This window comes from Mercenaria mercenaria, chromosome 8 (assembly GCF_021730395.1).
Source record: "Mercenaria mercenaria strain notata chromosome 8, MADL_Memer_1, whole genome shotgun sequence".
Classification (NCBI taxonomy): Eukaryota; Metazoa; Mollusca; class Bivalvia; order Venerida; family Veneridae; genus Mercenaria; species Mercenaria mercenaria.
Genome location: NC_069368.1, coordinates 54069092 through 54089471, shown reverse-complemented (window position 1 = coordinate 54089471; position 20380 = coordinate 54069092). Strand labels below are relative to the sequence as shown.

The 20380-nt window shown below is 35.0% G+C and overlaps 1 protein-coding gene across 2 annotated transcripts in view; it reads left to right on the top strand.

Moving 5' to 3' along the window:
* The window catches only part of LOC123566313 (aldehyde dehydrogenase 1A1-like), a 40746-nt gene extending 21433 nt beyond the window's left edge, over positions 1-19313 (top strand). Inside the window, exons 1-14 of one of the 2 annotated variants that reach the window (XM_053550011.1) lie at positions 2292-2450; positions 4700-4804; positions 5340-5480; positions 6810-6939; positions 9536-9597; positions 10168-10296; positions 11103-11216; positions 11597-11699; positions 12367-12551; positions 12905-13069; positions 13533-13690; positions 13972-14046; positions 15788-15827; positions 16124-19313. In XM_053550011.1, the coding sequence (XP_053405986.1) occupies positions 2400-2450; positions 4700-4804; positions 5340-5480; positions 6810-6939; positions 9536-9597; positions 10168-10296; positions 11103-11216; positions 11597-11699; positions 12367-12551; positions 12905-13069; positions 13533-13690; positions 13972-14046; positions 15788-15827; positions 16124-16153 (1488 nt within the window). In that variant the 5' untranslated portion in view covers positions 2292-2399 and the 3' untranslated portion in view covers positions 16154-19313. Of the gene's footprint in view, positions 1-2291; positions 2451-4699; positions 4805-5339; positions 5481-6809; positions 6940-9535; positions 9598-10167; positions 10297-11102; positions 11217-11596; positions 11700-12366; positions 12552-12904; positions 13070-13532; positions 13691-13971; positions 14047-15787; positions 15828-16123 lie in introns of those variants that run through there. The other variant, XM_053550012.1, reaches the window with a different exon arrangement.
* The last annotated feature ends 1067 nt before the right edge of the window (positions 19314-20380 follow it).

Genomic DNA, 20380 nt, shown 5'->3' with positions numbered 1-20380 from the left:
CTAAGATCATTCACTGGGTAAATCTGCTAGGAATAGCAATTTCTAGTTTGTGCCTTAATGCTACTCGTTGACGGATAGTTTGAAGCTTCATCTATGAACAAAAGAACATATCACTTGCATATAACACACTTTAATAAATCTTTTCTGAGAGCACTTCTTTCTCAAGAAAGCAACAACAAACAAATTAAGCAGATGAAGAAAATTAGAAAAAGAATCCTCAAAATGAAAAAATCCACAGCCTTGATTTCACAACAGATGTCTATCAGATGTTACAGAAAGTAATCACAAAACTTTGTGAGATAGTTTTTTCATCATATGGATTTTTTTTTGCATTTCGTACGATAAAAAACGTTGTTTCACAAAAGTTCTTAAATTTGCGAAAGTCGTACAAAGTTACGAATTTAAGAAAGTATTTGTGAAGTTAAAATAGCTGTCGCACGGATTTCGTATACATATATGTAATAAAACATCTATGAAATACAGAATACTTTTGTGTTTTTATATTATTGCAAAACACATAAAATGGAAGAATGAAAATTGCCTATCATATTTATATGTAATCTCGTCTAAAAGGGACGTATTTGAAATTTAATAGAGGGCAACAAAGCTTGTCTATTCAAATGTCATGTCACTACAGAAAGCTAACTGGATTAAACAATGACATCAACAATTTTTTGCTTTAACGTAAGTTATAGCCATAGAACGTTTCCGTCTTATGATGGTAAATTAGAAACCTGCTTACATACAAAAACTTAAATAAACATTGCTGATCAAAAATAGCGACATGGCGTTTTGAAAAAGCAAGAGAGTCATAGAATATATGCACTGCATGTCGGATCAGCACAGTAAACAAGTACAAAAATGTATATGAAGTTTCATTTTCATTTTTGGAAGTGGTAAGTTAAGTATATGCTTACATACCAAAGCTACGCCAACGCCCAAATTTTTTAAGTCGAAGAGATGGCATAATTTTATAAGGAAGTAAACGTCAGACTTATGGAGCATGTACTTTGTATGTTAGATCACTGCAGTAAACAAGTGTGTGAAATTTCGATTCATTCCTTTATTGGGGAATGAGATACCTGCGTACGTACGAAAACGTTACAAAATTGTTAAATTGGAAATGCCCGTAATATAACTGTGTGTGTGTGTGTGTGTGCGTGCGTGCGTGCGTGTGTTCGGGTTTAACGTCTTTTTCAACAATTTTTCAGTCATATACTGTGAAATCATTTACATTCGCTGGCATGAAATTTCGCGCAAACGTGAAAAAGGACTGTTTCGCGCGGGCTTTAATTCGCGCATTTTCAATTTTAGAAATGAAAAAATAAAATAAAAAAAATATAATAGCGCTGTCTTAAATTCGCGCATCGGTCTTAGCGCGAAATACGCGAAAGTTCGCCGTACGCGAATAAAAATGATTTCACAGTAACTTTGTGAAAAGGCAAACTAAAGCTATGGAATCAGTGTATTTAATGTAAGATAATCACACTGAACAACTGTTTTAGTTTGAGTAAATACGGATATAACAGTTTTCTTAAAAATAGATAAGAAAAGGGAACGCGGACGCCGAAGAATGGTTGCTTGCAATAGCGCTACGTTATCTTCAAATAGTCGAGTTAAATCTCCTTTTGAATGGTGAAAAAGACATTTGTACAGGGGTTGCTTTTAAGCTGGTAGGAGAGACGGCAAACAAATTTCCTTTTTTAATTGGGGCCTACTTTCTAAGCAATTGTCAATCGCTCTTGCTAAAAAAGCAACCGACAATTATTGTAAACAAATGAAAAAAAAAATGAATTTCGATCAAATCTTCCTCCATCCAGGTTTTCAAAACCGACTGTACCGGCCTGGCACCCAATCGAACTTACGCCCCATGCTTAAAATGTCGTTTACCTAACAGGATACATAAGAACTCATTTTTTTAAATGTTTCGGGAATTAAAATCTTTTATGAAATGATCAGTTACAAAAATAATTATTCGAATTGTTTGTAGAAGTTCTGCATTATAGCTTATATATTTAATTGTATGACCGTCACTTAAAATCTTTCCTGAGATTGTATTGCTTTTACCATCCAAATACCAAAGAAAGGTTACCTCTGTTGTCCAAGTATTTAGTGGTGGAGAACAACAAAGGCCTGATTCAGCAAGGAGTTCTTAAAATGTAATCGGTCAACGGGTAGTTTTGTTATGCAGAATTACTGGCACCAGACCAGAAAGAAACTGGACAAGTTAAACCTTACCGACGGGAAAATATACTAAAAACGCGCAGTGTTGCGAAATCTGCTACCGTTGAGATTATACAATTCTTCAGTATTTCCTACGTGCAAAATCGTAGTTGTGTATATAGCTGTTTAGGAATTTAACCTAGATTTATCATTGCATTGGCTGTGCACAATCGATCATGGCTGAATTACCAACTGCAATACGGGAACCGGAGATAAAATATACACAGGTTAGTTATTGTTTGTTTTGTATATAACAACTTTTAAAATTGTTAAATAATATTAATAAAGGTTTGCATTTTGAAATAAAACGGATATTATTTCATGCATTTGCTCGATACATAAGCCTAATATGCAGCTAAAATAACGTAAAAACGCATTGTTGTTTTTTCCCTTTTCTTTTTTTTTTTTTTAAATCTCGCTTACAGGTTTGGGTCTTATTTTTGTGTACGGCTTCTCTTTCGCCTATACGCTAGTGAATAATAGAAAAAAATCGACAGATATTCTAACCTTTTCCTCGTTGATAACCAGTTGTATGTCAAACTGCAAACAAGTGCTTGCTATTCAAGGCCAAATGAGAGTATCTCGTATTTACATTTTGTATTTTTATTTTTAGATAGCCAATTTATTTGATATTTTCTTTAGCTGAAAATAAGTTTAATATATTTCATCTAGATTTGTGTGAGACATTAAAATTATCTTAAAGATTTTGTTAGTTATCATCCAAATATACATGCATTTCTCTTGAAATCTTCACCTCAGTCCAAAGGAAAATAACGTTACTGCGTTAATATAAAGATACAGTTATTCATGTTTTGCGGCGGGATTATGATTATTTCTTGCATGCTAGACAGGATTTACCCGTGATTTTGCCGGTTGTAGAAACCATGGGGTGTAAGATGACTCGCGTGCTGCAATACGCTTCTATAATAAAATAGTGATGAAAATAGCGTTTGTTTCTATTAAAGACCTGCTCCAGCCCTACCTTTTAAAGACCTGCTGTAGTCATACCTTTTAACCTTAAATTGTCACTGAAAAGGCATGAAAATCCTGACTATGAACAGTGACACCTGTCAAAATAGAGTCTATTTTATATACATTCTTATAATAAGGTAATATACAGCTATACTACAAGTTTTCAGGTGGATAATTTAGGCCCTTAGGCCCTTCCTGAATAAATGTCTTTTCACAACTTCATCTGCAAACTATTCCAGTCAATCTCTTTTCAGTATAGTTTTAAGAATATAGATGAATAACTATCTTACCCTGTAGAAACAAATTGTGATTGAAGTTTAACTTAATACACCGATTTCTATACATATTTGCTACATTAATTAAATAAAATGTTAGGACATTAAACACATTATCTTGGCCTAATATATATCACTGTCAATTTTTAACTAAATACTTGTATATCTCGTTTTTTTATGCAAATCATATATAATTACCATCATGGCAATACAAAAGAATACAGTTATTTTGTGGTGCGTCTTTAAAGAGGCAGATTAAATAAATCAGTGTATTTAGTTAAATTTCAATCAAATTTTGTTTCTACAGTGTAAGACAATTATTCATCTATATTCTTAAAACTATGCTGAAACAAGATTGACTGAATAAGTTCGAAGATAAAGTTTTGAAAACACATTTATTCCGGAAAGGCCTAAATTGTCCATCTGAAAACTGGTAGCATATCTGTATATTCCCTGTATTATAAGAATGATTTTCAAGTTTTAGTGGGTGAAAAAAGTAGGCCACTAGGTCGTGGTGGATCTTTAATAAAGAATATTACATGCAAGAAAAAGAATATATCACTAGTTGAAGGTGCGGATGGAAATATCTGGCTCTCGGGTAACTGTTTTGCGGTAACTCAGCAGAGCCTTTAACCTCGAGCCAGATAACCAGTGAACAATTCTTATAGTTTGTCATCATTTTAATGAATAATTCATGTGTAAGTCGCAATACTGCAATAAGTTCGCATCATTTAATTGTATATCTTCAGTCTCCAAAACTTCTAGCAGCATGCTAAATAGTATCATAGCCAATTTAAAAAGCCGAAAATTACTTTTAAAATATTAATTTGATGATTTTTTATAACTTTTTATATGATTCAGCTACACTATAATATGACAGTTGGACAATTTAGGCCGCATCTGTCAATATCTTTCAATATAGTTTTAAAAACATAGTCTAAGATAAGTGTAGGAACAAAGTGAGGTACATCAAGTACTGTGCATACTGCTACATTAATTCAGTAGGATGATTAAACACATTATCTTGGCATTATATATGTTACTGTCAGTTTGTAACTAGATACTTGTATTTCTCAAATTGTTTATGCAAATCATGTATAATTATCATCATGGAAAAACAAAATAATATAGTTATCCTTCGTTGGGTCTTTAAGCGTTATTTCAGTGAACTAGCTACTAGTAGAATATGGTCATAGGATAATTACGCATGCACTTTCTGTTACATCCAGATTTTCATCAACAATGAATGGGTAGACTCTGTCAGTGGGAAGACCTTCCCGACAATACATCCGGGAAATGGAAAGAAAATTTGTGATGTTCAAGAAGGCGATAAGGTAAAATGTCATCTTATATTGATACTACAAAAAAAACATCAACACAGTGTATTCGAATGAAAAAGGTTCTAAATTCTGACTCTACCTACTAGCAAAACTGGGACGCACAATTAAAGGGACTATCCCTAAGTTTTAACCGAAAAACAATTTCTGTCAAAATTCCATAAAAAGTCAGTACTCTGAAAGTGACTAGTGGTACAAGCTTTTGACATAAGATTTTTGCAAGATATTCTTATAAATAGCCAAAAATATTGTGTAAAAGCAACGCTTTGAAACAATCATGCAGAAAATGTAACTTCTTCTTGCATGTTTACCAATATCTAACTTCTGTTTTCACCCACTTGATCATTTTACAGTGTCATATAATTCATTCTATGTCAAACTTGGTGGAATATGTAGAAAAAATTCACCCAAAATGTGAGTGAGAACCTTTAAAATATTATTTTATTACCTGAGCAGATACAATCTGAACATGCAATATTCTCTTTTTATTTTTGGTGATAAAACGTTTTAGAAAACAAATGTTCAATTGCAGGCAGACATAGATAAAGCGGTTGAAGCCGCAAAGAAAGCATTCGAGTTTGGTTCACCATGGCAAAAGATGGACGCCACGAAGAAAGGTGCTCTGATGCATAAGTTCGCCGATCTGATTGAAAGAGACAAATTGTATATTGCTGTAAGTAAATAAGGCCTTATTGATCTAGTGGCAAGGGGGCCATGATATTGCTGTATGTTATACAAGAAATCAACATAGCGGGGCAGTATAGTTATAAGCTTTGGATCAGTGGGTGGGGGATAAAAGTTAGGACAGATTGGGAACGAGAACAGTGGCGGGATACTAAGGCACAAAAAACCCAACTAAAATTGACAAAAATATGGAGGTTAATACGCTGATAGATAGGGGGTTAGGTGCCAGAGATGTGAGGTTCTGCTTTATGTACATATTCCAAATTTCAAGTCAGTACCTCGAATATTTAAGTAATGCTCAGGACAAGAAATATGACGTCAGATTTGACCTTTAAACTCAAGTTTTCACCTTTGACTTATAGACCGGGGGGATGCTCTCTGCAACAAGTACCATCGCCACCTAGATTGCCAAGTTTGAAATTAATATTTAGAATGGATTATACGTTATGTTTCGGAGCAGGATTTGACCTTAGTTTGTGACCTTATCCGACCCGATGTATATCGTTGCATCCCATCAATGTCAAGTTTTAATTCAATACCTTGAATGTTTTTTATGTACCGAACATGAAGTATGCAAATAGACACGCCCGCGCCATTACATAAAACGTACTATAAGCGATGCAATATTATACTATATAGTATAAGTTCTTATTACAAAATTGTGAGCAAAAACGTCAAAGAATTTGAAGAATGAAGGTTTCATATTGAATGACGAAGCCAACTTACTTTACAAAATATTGAGCAAGAACGTCAAAGAATTTGAAGAATGGAAATTTCATATTGAATGACGAAGCCAACTTACTTTACAAAATATTGAGCAAGAACGTCAAAGAATTTGAAGAATGGAGGTTTCATATTGAATGACGAAGCCAACTTACTTTACAAAATATTGAGCAAGAACGTCAAAGAATTTGAAGAATGGAGGTTTCATATTGAATGACGAAGCCAACTTACTTTACAAAATATTGAGCAAGAACGTCAGAGATTTTGAAGAATAAAGGTTTGATATTGAATGACGAAGCCAATTTACTTTCTTAATATACATTTTTTAACGTAACGATGCACATTTCTAGTTAATGTATGAAGTTCACAACAAAATAAAGACTGTCGAGTAATAAACATTGCAAATGATTGCCTACAGTTTTACCGTAAAACACTTTTCATTTTCGTAGCTCTGTTTTTTCTCCAAACTATTCAATGCATCTAAATAAAGCAGCCGGCAAACAACATGAAGGCCTTGGTTATTTAATAAACTTGATTTAAGAAAACATTGTCTGTTGTATGTATCATAAAATCTTTACATGTTCTTATTATTTAGAGTCTTGAAACATTGGACAATGGCATGGCATTTAGAGATGCCTACGGTGGGGACATGCCGATGGTTGTGGATATATTTAGGTACTATGCTGGTTGGACAGATAAGATACAAGGACGAACCGTACCTATAGGTTAGCTAATATACTAGATTTAGGCCTCACATACAGTCTTTTCTATACTGTATAGCTAGACCACTGCGGTGGCAATTCAAAGCGCAGCTCATACACTGCAGATAATATGCGTACGGTACATTCCACGAATATAGGAAAACCCACTAACTAGATTAATATAGGTTCAGAAAACACAGATACAATTAGAACGAAATGTAATTGATAAAGCTGGTATTTGATAAGTAATAAATACACATAATACAATGATTTCGTTTTATATTATTGACTGAATTTTTCGGCGCAGCCGTATTAAGCTCGTGTTAATGACCTTCCATGACCTATGCCACGTGACTTAATTTGCAAATCGGGTTGCTTGATCATGCATCATAGTTTTTTAGCTATAGAAATGACTCGTGCAACTGTCTTGCTACTGGGATGAAACTTCATTATTTTCACTCTGTGTGTGTTATGCAACGCTGAGTGAAATGACAAATGGAACTGTTGGTCAAATGGACATTGACAGAATTAATCAAGAAAACACAGACTGTTGCCACTGGCCTTGAAATTGTTTTATTCAGTATCGAAAGGTATTTGCTTCTTACTAGGATTTTTATTTTCCTGGGATGAAATAATCTTGGGGCATATTGTTTTTGCACAAAGTTTAACCTTATTTCGGGGCCTCCATGGCCGAGTGGTTAAGGTGGCTGAATTCAAATCACTTGCCCCTCATCGATGTGGGTTCGAGCCTCAATCGGGGCGTTGAATTCTTCATGTGTGGAAGCCATCCAGCTAGCTTACGGAAGGTCAGGGGTTCTACCCAGGCGCCCACTCGTGATGAAATAATGCACGGAGGGATACCTGGGGTTTTCCTCCACCATCAAAGCTGGAAAGTCGCCATATGACCTATAATTGTGTCGGTGCGACGTTAAACCGAACAAAATAAATAAATTGCTTGTATTTCATTCATTTCTAGGACTTGATGGATTTCTTTTAAACTCACACACATTACTCTTAGTCACAAGACTTAGACATTTCACCTTGACCTACAAAACATTTACCACATTTTCCCAATTTGGACATAACGTTTTCATTTCTTTACGGATTCCTTTCATAATAACAGACCGTTAAAGTCATTGACACGTTTTTCAAGGGGAAACTACGGTGTTCCGTTTGGACAATCGTGACTTTTTATCTATTACTAAACCGTGATGCACGATGGTACGATGACGAAAACGCGATGGCGCGATGGCACGATGATGAAACAACGATGGGACGATGGTGAAAATGCGATGGCACGATGATGAAATCGCGATGGTGCGATGGTACGATGGTGAAATGTCGATGTAATATCGCGTTTTCATCATCGTACCATCGCATTTGCACCATCGTGCCATCGCGTTTTCATCGTCGTACCATCATGCCATCGTGTTTTCATCATCGTACCATCGCTTTTTCACCATCGTGCCATCGCGTTATCACCATCGTAACATCGTGTTTTCACCATCGTGCCATCGCGTTATCACCATCGTACCATCGCGTTTTCACCATCGTGCCATCGCGTTTTCACCATCGTGCCATCGCGTTATCACCATCGTACATCGCGGTTTCACCATCGTAACATCGCGTTTTCACCATCGTACCATCGCGTTTTCACATCGTACCACCGCCTTCCGGTTAGAAATGCGTAGTTCCATGCACTTGAATTTTTGTCAACAATAGATGCATGTATCTCAATGTATTTTGTGTGAAAAAATTTACCATTTAGATTCTGCTGTTTTGCAAAATGTTTTACAAAATGTTCAGTGTTCAGCTCATTAAAACTGTGTAAAATCTTCAAGGCTACGTCCTTTGTATTTTATGTATGCATGAAAGTAAATAAAAAGCTGGGTGTAATAGTCACATGATATTATTCAAACTCAGCTTATTCTTGTTAGGATGTAGAAGGTACATAGTGCAATGTGAAAATGAGATTAATATTGTATCAAGCCTGTATTACTGACACATATACTGTACCACTGCGCATGACCACCGGAAGTCGATGGTACGATAGTGAAAGTGCGATGGTACGATGGTGATAACGCGATGGTACGATGGTGAAAACGCGATGGTACGATGGTGATAACGTGATGGCACGTTGGTGAAAACGCGATGGTACGATGGTGATAATGCGATGGTACGATGATGAAAACGCGATGGCACGATGGTGAAAACGCGATGGTACGATGATGAAAACGCGATGGTACGATGATATGATGGTGAAAATGCGATGGTACGATGATGAAAACGCGATATTACATCGACATTTCACCATCGAACCATCGCATCATCGCGATTTCATCATCGTGCCATCGCGTTTTCACCATCGTACCATCGTTGTTTCATCATCGTGCCATCGCACCATCGCGTTTTCGTCATCGTACCATCGTACATCGCGGTTTAGGATTCAATAAAAAGTCACGATGGTCCAAACGGAACACCGTAGGAAACGCTTGCCTAATATACAAAAATAATTTTCCAACAACACTGCGCGCACTATCTTTTTTAAAAGATATTTCTTGTAATAGATGCGTTTTAGAAAGCCTTAAGCTTGGTTGTGTAGCTTTTTTTATTATTTCAGACGGAACGTTCTTTTGCTATACGCGGCATGAACCTGTTGGTGTGTGTGGACAGATTATACCGGTAAGTATTTGCAATCGTTAAACGTAAATGTGTGGATTTAGTTAAAATACTCCAATTCTGTATTTGATTAAAACTTTAAGTATTCTTTTAAACAAACACTGTCTTGTCACGAAAGCAATAATACTGTGGTCACTGTCAATTGTTCAATAGTTATGTTATTTCATGTCTGAGTAAGTAGGTGATAGAAAAGAAAAATGTTTACAAAATATTAGTATATTCCATTTTATAGCAATATTCTCCGATAGATAAAATGTATCTGAAATTTTATTCAAGCCCGAGAAGTAAGTGCATTTATTTCCTTTATGACAAAATTAATGACGTGCATGTATGACGACTTAGTATTACATGAAGCCGATGAGTCAATCACATTTTCTATGAGTTTATAATAGTTTCAGAATATCGATACTAGTTCATTTTACTTTTTTCAGTGGAACTTCACTCTTATATCGATGCCAGTTCATTTCACTTTTTCAGTGGAACTTTCCGCTTATATAGATATCAGTTCATTTCACATTTTTCAGTTGAACTTTCCGCTTATACCGATGCCAGTTCATTTCACTTTTTTTTCAGTGGAACTTTCCACTTACTCTGTTTGCGTTGAAGGTCGCCCCTGCCCTTGCTTGTGGAAACACAGTAGTAGTTAAACCCGCGGAACAGACACCATTGAGCGCCCTTTACGCAGCTCAGCTGTTAAAAGAGGTAGAATTACATTTTCAGTTTAATATACAGTATCAACACTTTGCACTCTTTTCGTTGAAGATCTATAACAGTTTGTTTCTGAAGAAAGTGCAATATCGTCAGCAAGATAATTGTGTATATAACTTATCCATTTAAATAAAATTAAAACGTCTGGCATTTTGGCATTTTTTGTGTGATGTACTCAGAGATCTCTCTATATTTGTTGTTGAAGTCCAAACGTTTGTCTGTGTGTCACGGTTGGCTTACTTATTAATCATATATATACTCTTGTCCACATACATTGATGCAGGTTTTCGTCTTGAGGGGTTTGTATTATTATAACGTGGGTAATCCTGATAGATCTCTGTCCTTGGTTTTACTGTTTTATTCAAACATACATGTATTGTGATTAAATTAGATACATGTTCTAGTACGTGTTGAATTTAAATATTTATTTGAGCCGCGCCATGGGAAAATCAACATAGTGGGTATGCGACCAGCATGGATCCAGACCAGCGTGCGCATCCGCGCAGTCTGGTCAGGATCCATGCCGTCGCTAACGATTTCTCTAATTCCAATAGGCTTTAAAAGCGAACAGCATGGATCCTGACCAGACTGCGCGGATGCGCAGGCTGGTCTGGATCCATGCTGGTCGCATACCCACTATGTTGGTTTTCCCATGGCGCGGCTCATTTAAATCGAGCTACTTAGAGTACATTTTGTCTGTATTTCCCAATGTCAATGAACTTAAATTTTATATCTTCACAATGATTTTCATCTTGGTTAAATACATTAACAGTGATTAGAGCAATTCACCGTTCATTTAGGCTGGATTCCCTCCAGGCGTTGTTAACGTAGTTGCGGGATATGGACCTACGGCTGGCGCTGCCATTTCTGAGCATCCAGATATCAATAAAATTTCCTTTACTGGATCAACAGAGGTATGTATAGCTCATGTAAATAAATACTTGGACCTAAACGAAAACACACAATTGATGAAAAACAATATACGTTCAATACTTTTCTTGAAATTGTTAGATGCAAGAAACTATTAACAGAAAAGTATAAAAATGACAAACGGAAGTGTTAACTGCCTGAGTGACCTTTACCTAGATATACGTACGCTAGTATCTATAGGTTCAACCACATTTTTGTCTTTTGAACTTCTATAATTGTACATGTAGAACATATGTATTGAATCTACAACTATATGCATGCAGAAACTAAATAGAATGTTATTGCAAGAATTGATATAATTTCAATGTCTGCGTCAATTTCATTCAAACTGAATTCCTGTAACTTTTTCGATGTTGTTTGACAGGTTGGTCAAAGAATAATGGCTGCTGCAGCTAAATCAAACCTAAAACGAGTTACCCTAGAGCTTGGAGGGAAAAGTCCATTGGTCGTTTGGAAAGACGCAAATTGTAAGAATCTTTGCACTTTACTGTAGTAACTTCTAGAGTCGGACAAAACACGCCGCACCATTCATTAGCAATCGCATCGGTCAAAATCTAACAGATGAGCGTTCTAAGAATGACAAAATTGTAGCATCTAGACGTTTTGAATTGAATCGTTTTGAAGTGTTAAGAGTTTCTAATATAATGAGTAATAAAAGCAATCGGAAAATGGTCCCTTGAAATTATTTTAATCATTTTAGCGCATTTACCTATCACTGTTACAAATATGTAATGTCCTCTTCGAAAAATATGGTATACTGTTTTGTTCGTCGTCGGTTTGTCGTTCAGTCGGTAGACAATTTTCGCAAACATTAACCTACAGTCTAACTTCATAAGATCTTTGCCTGTGGTCAGTAGATGACGCATTTTATTTTTGGGATCAGAAGATCAAAGGTCAAGGTCACAGTGACCTCTGGACTGAAAACAATATTCGCTCAATAATTAGAGAATGCTTTGGCTGTCAATCTTCTTCGGAGGTTGTCTGCAGTCATCAGATTACCCCTGATGTTTTGAGGTCATTTCGTTAAAGGTTCTAGGTTACAGAACTCAAAATAATATACGTTTGCCCCAACAGGCAATCATGGGAGGGTGCTGGGTGTGGGCATATGTGTTTTACAAACATCTCTTGTTTCAGTGGACACAGTAGTGGAATGGGCACAACAGGCTATTTTCTTTAACTGCGGACAAGTTTGCACAGCTGGATCTAGGACATACGTACATGAAGATATCTACGACGAATTTGTTAAAAAAGCTACAGCTCGTGCACAAACAAAAATTACTGGCGACCCCTTTGATAGTAAAAGTGAATACGGACCGCTGGTAAACCCTTATTAATTCAAACGAGATGTTTTTCTCTCCTGGAAAAAAAGTTTTTTAACGCACATTAATGTATCACCAATTATATGCAAGTCCTTAGCAAAGAGAACCTCAGACAAAAATATCCTATATGTATCCCTTGTCCCTTGCTTTTTGTATTCTCAAACGGATTTTGAATTTAATATTTCTACTGAAATTGAAATACTTTGTGCCTTTAATACAGTGCTTGTGATTATTATATTCATACAGTTTCTTTTTTTTCAGCCACATTATTATCTTCCAGTTTATGACATATTACCCTTAATACATCTGTGACCATTCAAATGCTCCTTCAGCTAATTTTGGTTCTGTTTCAGATCAGTGAGGAACAGTTCAGTAAGGTTCTTGATCTCATAGAGAGTGGCAAACAGGAAGGAGCTAATCTTGAATGTGGAGGCCAGAGACATGGCACTGAAGGGTACTTCATACAACCGACTGTATTTTCTAATGTGACAGAGAAAATGAAGATTGGAAGGGAGGAGGTATTCCTGGTGTTATCATTTACTGTATAATTAAACTAGAGTTGAAATCCGGTATCTCAAATTCCAAGGGATCGAGCATGCGTTTTGCTTCGAGATAACCGAAATTCGACTTAAAATTTTATATTTGCTCGCGACGGGACTTGAATATGTATCCGAGATAGCAGGCTTTTTGGGATAAACGAGTTCAAGAAATCGTGTATCAACTGTATTTTATTCTTCTTTCTGAATACTGGAAGTATTCGAACAAAACACCTTTATTGAAAATTGAAAGAACTATTTTATATACGCAAGGTGATGATTTTCTAAAATTATATTTTTCTCTTAAACAATAGGTAACGGCTATCTCGGGCAACAGCCCGGGTAATAGCGTAAAATTATTAATCATGTGTGTTAAAAACAGTTAATATAAAGTTGATATAAAGTATAATATACAGTCATGGCGTTTTTTTTTTATTCATTTCAGATATTTGGTCCGGTACAGTCTATAATCAAATTCAAAGATATGGAAGATGTTGTGGCACGTGCAAACGATACGAAATACGGCCTTGCAGCAGCGATATTTACTGAGGACATTGATACTGCCCTAACATTTACCAGCAGGGTGAAGGCCGGCACAGTGTGGTATGTTGTCATGTTCCATCTCGGAATTTACAGCCATAGACCAAAGAAATTATTAAAGTCAATGTGACAAATATTTGCTGTAAAGTAGAATGGAAATTCTAAGCTGAAACAGTTGTACCACTTAAGAAAAGTGATATGCTTATTTGACATCACCATAATCTATAACGAAAATTAATTCTCCCCCTAACCGGTATGGAGGTACAACATCAAAGCACTTAAATATCATACTGCATCTTGATTAATGTAAATTAGTTTCGCAATCATTTTTTTCTTGTTTTCAGGGTTAATTGCTACTTAATTGCGTCAACAGCAGCTCCGTTTGGAGGATTTAAGATGTCCGGTATTGGACGTGAATTGTAAGGATTTTATTATTATCTTGCCTCTTCGTTTCTCTTGTATGGCATATTTCTGCCACGAGATAGCTAGGTAGCTGTCACGATAATTTGTAAACTTTTTCAGGTAATGTGTGGATTTTTTCTGAAAACATTTCAGCAATAAATAATATTTTTTAGATTTTTTTTTATTTATTTCCTGAACATGTTTTAGCGCAAAAGTTTGCGTTAACGCTTGGAACTACCACAATATGCTCAGTAACTATCACGATAATATTTTATTGCGATCAACTTTTCAGAAAAGTTCGAAATATCAAGATAATTTCTGAAAGTATCATGAAAGGTATTCTATTACTAATAAATGGCAGTTGTGGGCACTCACACGAAAAAATAATGTAAATTGTCGCAATAATTCCAGGAAACTTTCCACTATCAAGATAATTTGTACGTATCGCGATAGCTACCTAGCTATCTTGTAGCAGAAATATGCCACTATACTCTTGCTATATGCATCTTGAAATGACATCAAACACTATTCACAATAACACTATTAACTTTTAGGGAGGGTTAGTAGATTATCAAGTCGTTGGATAGTTGTTGCATATAGCAAATGGTAAAAAGAACTGAATTTTAAATCATATTGTATGTTATGTTTTAATCATATCGTATCGTATCTCACGCTTCCAGTGTTCCTGTATGTACATATTTCATTGTTGTTATAATATTTTGATATCACACGAGAGGTGTTCAACTTTTAACTGAACACTTAAATTGCATGCTCAGTTATTTCGAGGTTCCTGGAAGCTGTATAGGAAATTCTGAAAATAAAACTTTGAAACTGTTATTTCTGATCAATGATGTTTTAGTTTGCTAAAGTAAAATGAGCCGTGCCATGGGAAAACCAGCATAGAGGCTTTGTGACCAGCATGGATTCAGACCAGCGTGCGCATCCGCGCAGTCTGGTCAGGATCCATGCTGTTCACTTTCGTTGTCTATTGGAATTAGAGAAATCGTTAGCGAACAGCATGGATCCTGACCAGACTGCGCGGATGCGCACGCTGGTCTGGTTCCATGTTGGTCGCAAAGCCACTATGTTGGTTTTCCCATGGCGTGGCTCAAATGTATAAAGATGTCAATGATCATGCTAAACTGATTAAGCTTAATTCTTTTGCAGCAGAATTTATTATCTGGGCTGGAGTCTTGATGTGTCGTGATGTGCTGTAAAATGTCTCCTAGTAATCGGACTCTGTGTTGTTATATTTTCTGGTCATTTTGGGATCATGCAGTACACTCATTTTTTACTGTAATAGAATTCCATTTAAGCCGGTGCTAGTGGCGTGCGTGGTGTTGCACATTTCATAACCTCTCATGGACAGACTCAATCCAACCAAGTTGCGTTCCATGTGACCAGAGGGTCTTTTCACAGATTTTTATTGATCAATCAATTTCTTACCCCCACCCCCTACACCCCCTATAAAGTCTCTGTACGCAAACCTAGTAGTTTGCGTTATATGTGGAATCCTGAAGATACGATTTTTTTTAAATCTATGAACAAAAAATGACTGAAAATTTACCTTAAGGAGCAGTGAAATAATCTTGAATAACCAACTATCAAAACAACTTTACCATCTTGCTTTAAGCGTTGCATTTGCTGCAATAGCGTGCATATCATTAAACATACGTGTATCTTTACTCAATTAGATGTAAATTGAACACCTCTCACTAAATTTGGTGTTAAAATAATCAAACAAGTTTCTTTTTTCAGTGGAGAATATGGACTTCAAGCGTACACGGAAGTGAAAAATGTGAGTATGAACTTTTAACAAAATTATATGTTTATACTCTTTAAGAATTTATACAACAACGGAATAAGTCTGTACTGAGGTATATTTCTGTTATTTTGTTGGTATTTGATGTGCCTATGACTATTAGCAGGGTAGATAAGCAGATATTCTACCTCATGACGAGCTGTATGATAAAAGACTACCGATACTTTTGTCCTTAGCGAAAAGAATCAAAAATATTTATCTCGTTTCTGCTTGTGGACACCGTTTTCACGATATAAGTTATAGAAGAATGTCTGGCTATGGTTTTATTTCAGGTTATTATGAAGACTTCAGTAAAGCTGTGAAGTCCATGACTAAAATGGGGCTAAACTTTCATCGAGACATCAGTTCTTGTTATATTTCAAATCGATGGACCAATTTGACTTTTTTATTTGAACAGAATATATATCACTTTCCTGTTTCCTATGTACATTAATGATCTGGAAGATACTTTTATGCTAAAAGGGTTTCATGGTATTTGTCGAGGAATGTTCAAATGATTTTAACTATTTTATGCCGACGACATCGCTAATACATCGGAAACAACAGAGGAACCCCAATATGTTCTAGATGTATTAACGTAATATTGCGACAAATAAAAGATTACTGTTTACAAAAATGCAAATAAAACAAAAGTGTAATGGTTTTTAAAGAAAAGGGGACTAAGATTTTATATGGAAATGTTGAAATTGAAATGATTAATAATTTACAAATTTAGGGATTGTTTTTACCAACGGTGGATCCTTTTCGAAAACATATGAAGCTCTAGCAGGGCAGGCAAGAAATGCGATTTTTAAGCTTAAAATGTGCATACAAACTTTTCTTTTTTTTTAGTTTTGCACACACTAGATCTTTAAGATAAGCTAAGTATACCGATTGTAAACTATGGACGTGATGTATGGGGCTTTAAAGAATCAAAACAGTTACAAAATGTTTATTTGCAGTTTTGCAAAGATTAATCTGGTGAACAGTTAGGAACACAAAATTCGTTTGTATGTGGAGAGCTAGTGCGAAAACATTTAATAAACCCTAGACTGTGTCAGGTAATAAAGTCCCGGTGTAAAATATTGAAGTCGGAAAGAAACACAGGTCTATTAGAAAAGTGCAAATCATGGTGGTATATGATATGGAGCTTTAACCAAATAATATGTTTTAGGAAAAATCAGTCAAATTAATTGTAACTAAAGGGTCTGTTATATTCTTTCATATATACATGATTTTTTATGAATAATTGAGGTAAGACTTACCTACAATTGAACTTTACATGGAAATCCTGGTGACATGTGAAATCCTGGTGAAATCCTGGTGACATGTGAAATCCTGGTGACATGTGAAATCCTGTGTTGTGAACTGATCTTACCTTAACTTGCCAAATTGGAGTGAACTTATTAGAGTTGAACATTTTATACATGAAAATCACATTAACTTTTGAAATACTTACCTTTTTGACAGAAATTTGTCAGTCTTCTCAGATTCCATTGCTACAAAAAAACTTTACTGGCGGAAATGTTTGAAATCCGCCCACTTCAATATTTCCTTATATGATTTCCATTTATAGTCACAGTTTCTACCGAAGAACAATTTATGATCTGTATTTATTTGTAATTTATGATTGTTAAACACCAGAAAGCTAGAATTCTGGATTTCGGTCTCGGAAATCCTTCATTTGATTGGTGAATTTCTGGATTTTACTGTTTTGTTTGGAGGATTTCGGATCCAAAAGTTTATAAAAGCCGGTAAGAAATCCTGGCCAGCACTTCGGTCTTGACCTTCCATAGCGTCATAGAAAGTGCTACAACCGCTAACTTTCAATTTCATTTTGATAAAACTCAACCTGCTTGTAAGTATTTGTAATCTAACTGTATGAAGGAACACTGTTGTTAGTATAAATGTATATGAAAATATTACTATAACCTAAAGTAAAAGTACTTATAAACTTTAAAGAAATTCATTTGTTTTCTCGGAATCCTGACACATGTTTCACAATATAGGATTCCATTATGTCTGGTTAAATCAAGTAGGAAATGAAATTTTATTTTTGTTCAGCTTCAAACGAGCAATAAGAAATAAGTTCATGCACTCTTCAGGAAATTCTTCAAGGGCTTCTTCCTATAAACTGCTTCGGTTTTAAGTCCTATTTAGGTAACATTTCATAATTATAATGAAATAATAACATTAACAAAACTGAGATTGTCAGCACGTAAGTTATTATCAGAGGCAGGTAGATGGCACAAGCCGAACAAAATTCAAAGAACTAGTAATAGAAAATGTTAGAATGCAAATTACAAAAAGACCTGACAAACATACCAAAATTGGCAAAACTGTTATCAACTGAAAACACATTGAAAAAAAATGTCCACAGGGTTATCAGTCTATCTGTCGATCGATCGATCAATCGATCACCCATCCATCCAGTGATCTGCGTTCTCCCTACTGAGATAGGCGGACAGTCGTCCTAGAGGATGCTACAAACTACAAAATTTCAGACTTCTATTTAAATATTACATATGGATTTCTTTCTCTAGTTTTAACTTTAAAAAGTGAGTCTATACTAATGTCCTTGTAAAATGTAATCATTTTCCAAGTGGAATTAGTATTATTTTGCAACGAATAGAATAGAATAGAATAGCTGGATATAATACTATAATTATCCTGCACTATAATGAATAGTACTTAGCGTGTAAAACATAACATTCTTTCGAGTTAGAATAAAAATAAAACGAAAACTAGCTGAAAAAAGGATAACGACAATTTCCATTTGATAACGAAGGAATAACATTGTATGAAAATAACAGCATAAAATGTATGGATATACATTTAAATGCGTACTTTCTAAATGTAGATACCGAGTCCGGCATGAAGAATCCAAATATTCTTGAATTAAATTCAGCAAAGCCAAAAGTCAAATGTATACATTTTATCTGCATTTAATGTTCTAATTATGCACGACTACTTAGTGACACTCAGTCGTAATAATGATCAAGAAATGGTTCATGCCTAAAATCCATAAAATATATGGATATACATTTAAGATACTTAATCGTGAACCTTATTTGTCTGTAAGAGCTTAAAGGAGATGGTGTGTCTGGCCTGATGAATCTCTCTAGAACTAAATGAATACTCTTGTTTAAATCAGTCTTGATGAAAGTCAAATCTGCCTTTAATACTCCAGTACTGCTAGAAGCCATCAGCAATAATTATCAAGAAAATCGACAGGCATGTAAGGGTGGATGGGGGAGGAAATAAACAAATAATCAAAATACTTGAAAAAAACGTATTAAAAAAGTATTGTTGTGCTCTAATTCTTAATCATGTGTACTGTTATGTGCTACTTATGTGCTTCTTTATTCTTAGGCTGTTTGTTTGTACGTTAATGGATAATCAATTTATGTCGGATACAAGCTTCTAAGCTTATGTTAATTTTGTTATATAGAACTGACTATAAATAAAGATTATCTTATCTTATCTTATCTTATCTTATCTTATCTTATCTTACAGTATTCACATGGAATACATTTTACACCATATAATCCGGACAAACACTCTTATACGAAGCAAGCTATTATGTTGTTACACATACATGTTTAAACAATTAATACCTCAAGCTATAAAATTCATGACGTAATTTGCAAAATAGTTAATAATATCAGCGTTTTCATTACTCATAAAGCATATGAATTTGTTCTCACTGGACATATTTGAGAGGTAAGTATTCATATTACCTGTTGTCTTATATAGGTTTTCACGCTGTGTATTATACACGCAGTACACTCAGTATCAAAATGTCGTTCTGAACTTCTCCAGAATGACATAAATCACAATATCTCCCAACAGAAGGAACATTTTTATAGCGTCCAGTTTCAATATTAAGTCTGTGAGAACTAATTCTAAATTAGTAAAACAAGTTCTAATTTTCCTTCTTTTTTATAACTGCAAAGTACTTCTCTTGAACAAGATTTTCTTTAAATAAAGCATATGTACGTAACTTTCCTCCAACTCTTATTTGTTTAATATAAGATACTGTACCAATGAAATGAGCTTTATACCATACTAACAAGTCTCTACTTAACCACAGAATAAAGTTTTCTGTTATACAAATATCCAGATGGTATTCTCAGATTGTTCAAAATAAAGTGAATTCAAGACACCCAGCTATTTTTCTTATTTCTAAACAGAGAATCACTTTCATAAAATGCACAATATAACAGGCTTTCTTTTTCACATAACAAAAGCATAGCAATATAGTGGGTATCTACCCAAGTCTCCAAAAACAGCACCATTAGGCCCTAGTCCAAATAACAGGACGTTTCGGGACAGCGTGATAACTTTTGACGGTCGCTGTCTCCGTTAGAGGAATGATAACTATAAAGTATCAGATCATAAAATAAGTCATTCGGAAAAGCTAAATGAGTAAGGCTACATTAGGCCCCTACGTGCTTTTTATGAAGTCTTTTTAGAAGGTATATAATTAAAGTACTTAACTATATTAAAATCAGGTTTATGTATACTTGAAAGACTGATATTTATGGCAG